Source organism: Cnephaeus nilssonii (genome assembly GCF_951640355.1).
Source record: "Cnephaeus nilssonii genome assembly, chromosome: 7".
NCBI lineage: Eukaryota > Metazoa > Chordata > Mammalia > Chiroptera > Vespertilionidae > Cnephaeus > Cnephaeus nilssonii.
In genome coordinates this window covers 34450535-34458412 of record NC_137078.1, presented here as the reverse complement: position 1 = coordinate 34458412, position 7878 = coordinate 34450535, and the positions used below count along the sequence as shown (strand labels likewise).

The following is a 7878-nucleotide window of genomic DNA, read 5'->3' as shown; positions in this document are numbered from 1 at the left end:
CTTGTCTTTATCTGCTATGAGCGGTCTGTAATAAAATCTCTAAATATATTTTTTAAATTGTTCATCAACTTCTGTGAGATTCACTAGGAAAACATTGTTTTCACATGCTTTATCATAAATAAACATCCTGACAAATATTACTGAAAAAAATCTGAGAATGTGTGTGAACTTGTAAGATAATGTTGATTTTCCTCTATTGTATTTTACACAGAAAATCTGCCTTAAAATGCACACACTTGTACAAAAAGAAAGTTGGGGAGAGAGGCTAGTTTTGATTTCTTGCATTCTTTTTTTTAAAAAAATATATTTTTATTGGTTTCAGGGAGGAAGGGAGAGGGAGAGAGAGATAGAAACATCAATGATGAGAACCTTTGATCGGCTGCCTCCTGCACGCCCCCTACTGGGGATTGGCCTGCAACCAAGGCATGTGCCCTTGACTGGAATCAAACCCAGGATCCTTCAGTTCACAGGCAGACACTCTATCCACTGAGCCAAACCAGCTAGGGCAAGTTTCTTGCATTCTTTACCCTGTTAACATATGGTGCCTTTACATACATATATTAAAGATTAGGCATATTGTCCTAGCCAGTTTTGCTCAGTAGTTAGAGTGTCGGCCACAGACTGAAGGGTCCCAGGTTTGATTCCAGTCAAGTGTACATACCTCGGTTGCCGGTTCGATTCCCGGCCCCAGTTGGGGTACCTGCGGGAGGCAACCAGTGGATGTTTTTCTCTTGCATCAGTGTTTCTCTCTCTCTGTCTCTTCCCATCCCTTCCATTTTCTTTCTAAAAAAATAATGGAAAAAATATCCTCGGGTGAGGATTAACAACAACAAATAAATAAATAGAAAGATTAGGCATATTAAAAGGCAAACTTGCAATGGTATAAATTTTCATTTTATTGTTCAAAAGTTCTTTTAACTATTTTTTAACCATTAAAAAAATTCTATTAAGTTTCTTGTATTTAGAGTATATTTATTAGTTTGAAGGCAAATATGACTAGATGAATACTAGTATACACTCTTAAAACAGACCATAAGTACTACTTATACTGGGAAGATTAACAAAAGATGACATGAAGAGTCTCATATATACATGTATATATTAAACATTGCAAAGTAGGAAAGCATATCCATTAAATCATTTGCCTTAATTCTCCAGCTAAATTGGTGAAAGATTTAGAAAATGTATCAAAGTGTCAGTTTGCCCCACTCCAGGCAACAAGTATTGAATGCTATCTTCCTATGTGCACTAGACTCTTAAGTTCCCCAGGGCAGAGACTTTTTATTGTTTCATTAACTGATACATCCAGCATCTAGAAAAAGGGACTGGCTCATTGTAGGAACTCAAATACTGCTTAATAAATAAATATCTGCCACACTGCTAGGCACTGTGAGAGAAATATAAAGGAAAGATGACATGGTAATATAGAACTTTCTCTTACAGAATGCAGTTAATTAAACAAGGGTTCAAGAATAGTAATGAAAATACAAATAAAAGTGGGAAGAGTTACAGAATAGAGAACAATACCAGCTCAAGGGACTACTCATTCTCTTGGGTTGCTCTCCTTGGCAAAGGAGACAACCACTGATGTTGCCAAGCCATGGCCCCTTAGAGACTACATTTGTGTTCCCTTGGTGAAAGGAATGTTTCCCTCCCTAAGCATAGTTCTGATAGTGACAGAAGAAAGAGGAATGTCCCTAAGAATTCTCATTATTGTATCCTAACAACTTGTATTTACTAATAAAAAGCCCACTTTTCTCTATATATTATACTTGTGCCTCATAACAACATTCGCAGGTAGGGAGTATCAACAATTTACAGAGGTGAAAATGAGGTTGGCCAGTGACCACAGTGTTGGAACCGGGATCTGAACTAGATCCATCTGGTTGTAAAACCCATAATCTTTACACAGATCACATTCTGTTTAACAGGCTCTGGTGTCCACATATGTATAGGAAAGATTAGTCATATTGCCCTAGCCGGTTTGGCTCAGTGCTTAAAGCATTGGCCTGCAGATTGAAGGGTCATGGAGCACACCTGGTATGCTCCAAGAAATAGACACATATCTCAGAAACCTTCAGTTCGACTTTTAATTCTAAGAAAAGGAATTTAACTTAGCAATTAGTGAACACAGGAATATTCGAGATAGCACTGTCAGGGTTGCAAATGCTACAAAGTATAGAGAGAGCCTGGTTCACACCAGCTTTGATTATGTGTCCCATTGATCATTTCCAAAAGACATCAATAAAGAGAAGAGACAGGATGTTGACTGTGGTTGGCTCAATGAAGTAATCCTGATTTATTTTAATGAAAACTTGTTACTGACAAAGGTAATCACAAGGTTTGCTGTTGTTACTTATGTCTGTTTGAAATGCTGATGGGTTCATGTGGAATAATATTAAGAGTATGAATCAAACGTTCCATGGCTAATTCTGGCCTATGGTAATGGATATAGTCTAATTTTCAATGGATGTGGAAGAGTGTTTGTAAAAGTAAAGGCTCAAGGGTGCCACCAGTTAAACCTCTGAACATAAAGAGATATTACTGTTTCTGTAGAAATCAATTGTAGGGAAAGAAAACGAATTTGACTTACCAGTTGCCAAAGCATCTCACAGTAAAAACTGTCATTAAGATTCATATATTTAAATTAATACAGCCCTAGTAGCTATATACTATGTGCTTAATATAAACGTCAGCAATTGTTATATGAAAATAATTTATTAAGCATATATATATATATATATATATATATATATATATATATATATATATATATCAAAAAGAAGATGTTTACAAAAAGCAAAGAATATTGTCCCGTTGATATGATTCTAATCCTCCTGCTACATCATTCACCATTTAAAATTTTTTGGATTTTAAAGGTAATACATCATATCCTATTAACACACAATTGCCTCTAAGTTCTAATGATGTGTGAGCCGAAAGAGCAGGAGGGGGAAGGTGTGCGCTCTGGGGGCCGACCGGGATCCCAGCTGCTGGCCTCCTAGGACCGCTGAAGAGCCGGCCCCATGTCTCCGCTCTCCTCCTCGGACTGGGAGGCGGACGGGTGGGAGTGCTCCCGCAGTCTACTGAGGAGCAGGTCCTTGTACCCGCCCGCGGTGGCCAACCCCTTCCTGCAGCAGACGCACATCAGCGCGTGGCGCTGGGCCTCCATCCTCCTCCTGGGGACGGTGCTGGTGCCGGTGCGGGTGTCCTGCATGGCCGTCCTCTTCGTCTTCCTCTGGCCCGTGACCATGCTGTCCACCATGGGCCACGCTGCTCGCCGAGGCAAGCCCGCCAAGAGCTGGAGAAGAACACTGGTGCAGCGACCCCTCCGGTTCCTGTTTCAGACGTGCTTCCTGGTGTTAGGGTTCCTGGTTAAAGTGAAAGGGAAGAAGGCCACCCGGAACGAGGCCCCCATCTTCGTTACCGCCCCGCACTCCACCTTCTTCGATGCCATCGCCTGTGTGGTGGCTGGGTTACCCTCCGTGGTCTCCGCGAGTCAAAACGCGCGGATCCCAGTGGCTGGGAAATTCCTGCTGTCCACCCAGCCGGTGCTGGTGACGCGAGAGGACCCCAACTCCAGGAAGACCACCCGGGATGAGATCCTGAAGCGAGTGACCGCCGAAGGGGAGTGGCCACAGATCATGATTTTCCCAGAAGGAGTGTGTACCAATCGCACGTGTCTGATCACTTTTAAACTGGGGGCCTTCTCCCCAGGGGTCCCGGTGCAGCCGGTGCTGCTCAGGTACCCCAACAGCCTGGACACGGTGACCTGGACCTGGCAGGGCTTCACCGCCTTCCAGCTCTGTATGCTGACCCTGAGCCAGCTCTTCACCAGGGTAGAAGTAGAGTTTATGCCTGTGTACATCCCAAGTGACCAAGAAAAAAAAGACCCCATCCTTTTTGCCAATGCAGTGAGGGTCAACATGGCAAATGCTCTGGGGGTGCCCGTGACCGACCACACTTACGAAGACTGCAAACTAATGATCAGCGCAGGTAACCTTCAGCTACCCATGGAAGCTGGTTTGGTGGAGTTTACGAAAATCAGCCGGAAGTTGAAGTTAGATTGGGATAGTATTCACCAGCATTTGGATGAATATGCTGCAATCGCCGTTGCCTCCAAAGGAGGGAAGGTAGGAATTGAAGAATTTGCAAGTTATTTAAAACTCCCAATTTCAGAGCCCTTCAGACAACTTTTCGCCCTTTTTGACAGGAATAACGATGGCAGCATAGACTTCAGAGAGTACGTGGTAGGGCTGACGGTCCTGTGCAATCCCGCCAACACGGACAAGATTCTGCGAATGTCATTTAAGCTTTTTGATCTTGATGAGGATGGTTTCATAACACAACCGGAGTTGGCTGCGATACTTCAGGCAGCTTTTGGAGTGACCGACCTTGATGTTTCCAGTCTCTTTCAGGGAATAGCTAGACGGAACTCGGAGTACATTTCATACAAGAACTTTAGGAAATTTGCTTTGAAGCATCCAGTATATGCCAATCTATTTAAGTCATATTTAGAACTCCAGGCAGCCTATATATACACATTACCACAAGAACAAGTTTAATCACTGTATTTAAAGGTTTAAGTCAGCCCTGAAAATGGTGCAAATACCTTCCAGGTAGATGCTATGAAATAAAAATATTTCTTTGCGGAAAAACACAATCGTGTTTACTCTAAGTGGCCTAGGCACTTAATTATGATATTTAAAATGTACTTAAGGCATTATATTTCAATTAGACTTTATAGCATCTAATTTTTTTCTATTTCTTTTAAGAATAAAACTTAGATTAGGTAGAATTGCCTCCTATAGCAGCAGTATTAATAAATATCTCATTTCCTTGATTTAACATACTAATAAGTATAATTTCAGGGGAAAAAGGAAAAAGATCCTTAAATGTGTACTTCTATTATAAAACAATGTTGACACCTGGGTTTTTTTTTGTTTGTTTTTAAAGAATTTCTTTTAAAAAATATATTTTTTATTGATTTCTGAGAGGAAGGGAGAGAGAGAGATAGAAACATCAATAATGAGAGAGCGTCAATGATGGGCTGCCTCCTGCACACCCCAGAATGGGGATTGAGCCCACAACCTGGGCATGTGTCCTTGACCGGCATCAAACCTGGGAACCTTCAGTCTGCAGGCTGATGCTCTATCCACTGAGCCAAACCAGCTAGGGCTGTTGATACCTGTTTTTAAAGATACGTTATAATTATTTTAGCTACGTGAAAGATGAGAAAATGTGTACTTTACAATCTAAGAAATACAGGGATGTGTCATGTGTAGCGACGCGAAGCAGTAACTGTTGCGTCTGAGGAGAAAGCTGGTGACAGAAGAGGTAGAACATTGCCCCACGAACAGACATAGAGAAGGGTCAGGAGTCATCTTGACACCCTCGGTGAAATAGGAATTTTTAGGGTTGAAATAGGCAGGTTTAGGGAATTTTTAAAATTAAGGGGGTCCATGGAAAAAACACAGGGCTACAGAGTTGCAAAATGATACAGTTCCATAAGACAAGGGAAAGGCAGAAGTTGCATTTCCATAAGATAAGGGAACTGGAAGTAGCCAAAGGTCTATATTTACAAAATAAAGGAAGGCCTCACACATCCCATGTGAGGTTTGATCTTTGAGCTCAGGAGTTGCTATAGTGACCAAATCAAAGGGGAATAATGGCCAATCAGAGGGGATATCAAGGCACAAAAACTGTAGCCTTTATAAACCGGGAAAAAGGAACTCGGTGGGACTCTTTCCCCCTCCCTACATGGGAGTCTGTACTTGTTCTTCAATAAATTTCCACCTTTGCTATGCCATCTTCCATCCGTGGTTCCATTCTTTAACTCCAATGGACAAAGAATCCGGGGAAGCCATGCTGCCCAGGGGAACACCGCATGTTCCAGTCCAAAAATCCCGTTCATCAGCAACCACAGCTGTCCTCACAGCCCACCCCTCTCTGCCCCTCCCGTATGTCCAGAATAGCTAATTCTCATCTGTTCTAGATGGTAGTTGTTTTTTTCTCACGAAAGCTATTTTTAACTGGGTTGTTTTGATTCTCCACCATTATGGGTTTTTAACAGTAACTGACAGTCTGACAAGTGTACACAGTGCAAACGTGTTCTTAGCAATGATGACAGAATAGCCAACAGAATGTTATGTGTGTGAACTGCTAACCTGAGTGTTTACTCTGAGCAAATGAGCAGTATGTGGACATGTGAAATATATGTGTTTAATATTCTGTCATGTAAGGTGGTTCAATTCTATAGTCTATTTTGTATATTTTTCCATATGAAAAGTACCGGACAATGGCACCACCAGTTGTTCATCAGTCCATGTGAGTCCACCCTCTGTCAGCCTGTGAGTTTATCATGACATACCTACTCGTACATGGAATGCACTGTTGCCTCTTCTCTGCTTCCTCATGCACAGGGGTGATGTCTCCTTCGGGCACGGGGACTCTGATTAGTGACATCTGTGTGCTCCCTTTCTTGGATCATAGCCACCAGTTTCTGTTTAATTTGGTTCCTCTCTAGGGCCTTCAAATTTTTATTTTCTTACATATTTCTTCAGCTTTTAAAATTATTATCCGTATGAGGATTAGTTCAATGGAAGTTACTTTGCTGTGCCTGAACCATAACTCCTGGAATCCAGAGTAGGGAGGCCAGATGGGACCGGAGTTGTGTGAGGAGAGACTGGGGTCTGTGGCTCCGGGGAGGGAGCTGGGGGACAGCCCCCCGGACCCCTGTGCAGAGCCACACTCCTGCACCGCAGATGCCATCCTTCCCGGGTCAGTGTAGTCATTTCAGTGTAACTTAGTGGTAGAAGAATAAGAGATCTAGTCATAAACTTTGTTCACCTAGCATGGTCCTACTGAGTGCCTTTATTTTACTCAAAGTAAGTAAAATAAAGGCACAAGGTATTTTTGTTATGGCAGTCCAAATGGACTAAAACAGTGGGGATTATGAAGTACTTCAAGTAAGTAAAATAAGTGCCTTTATTTTGCTCAAGTAAGGCCAGAGGAACATTATAGCCCATCATTTCCCCCTCATGTTTGCAGAGAAAATATCTCATTAAGAGCTCCACTGGCAATAAATAAATACATTAAATTATTTTTATTCTCTCTAAAAAAAGATTTGCTGGCTAAATGCCTGCTTACCCTTTCTCAAAGTAGCTCAAATGTTCTTATTCTACAAAAGGAAATAAAGAGGAAGATATAGTATTGGGGAATACCATGGAAACAGTTATATATGGTATGGCTGTCTATTATTATTATTATTATTATTATTATTATTATTATTTTAGGTATGGAAGTGTTATATAGAATGAGAAAAGAAATCACAACAGACTACAACATATATATATATATATATATATATATATATATATATATATATATATATATTTCAGAGAGGAAGGGAGAGGGAGAGAGAGATAGAAACATCAATGATGAGAGAGAATCATTGATCAGCTGCCTCCTGCACGCCCCCCAGTGGGGATCGAACCCGCAACCTGGGCATGTGCCCTGACCAGGAACTGAACCGGTGACCTCTTGGTTCCTGGGTTGATGCTCAACCGCTGAGCTACACCCGGCTGGGCCAGACTACAACTTCTGGAAAGCTAATATCACGAGCAAAGGTTATAAATCCAGGAATTCTGACAAATTCTATTTTTGTATGATTCTCAAAGAAAGGGAAACACTGCATGTTCTGCATTACTGAGAATAATCCTTTTGTGCTGACTAGACACCAATGAGAACTGCAGCCTCTATTTACTGTTGTGCATCCCCTTCTCTACCCATAAACTTCCAGCACCCTTTGCTATAAGACATCTTCACATAATGACGTGACCTTGGGTTCTGTCACTTCATGTCACCACATGGGATGAA

The 7878-nt window shown here is 41.6% G+C and overlaps 1 protein-coding gene across 1 annotated transcript; it reads left to right on the top strand.

The window, feature by feature from the left end:
* Positions 1-3026: 3026 nt before the first annotated feature.
* LOC307103845 (lysophosphatidylcholine acyltransferase 2B-like) lies at positions 3027-4565 on the top strand (the record flags this gene model as incomplete). The annotated part of the gene is made up of 1 exon (XM_079778384.1): positions 3027-4565. The coding sequence occupies one exon, from the start codon at positions 3027-3029 to the stop codon at positions 4563-4565; it is 1539 nt and encodes a 512-aa protein (XP_079634510.1).
* Positions 4566-7878: the final 3313 nt, after the last annotated feature.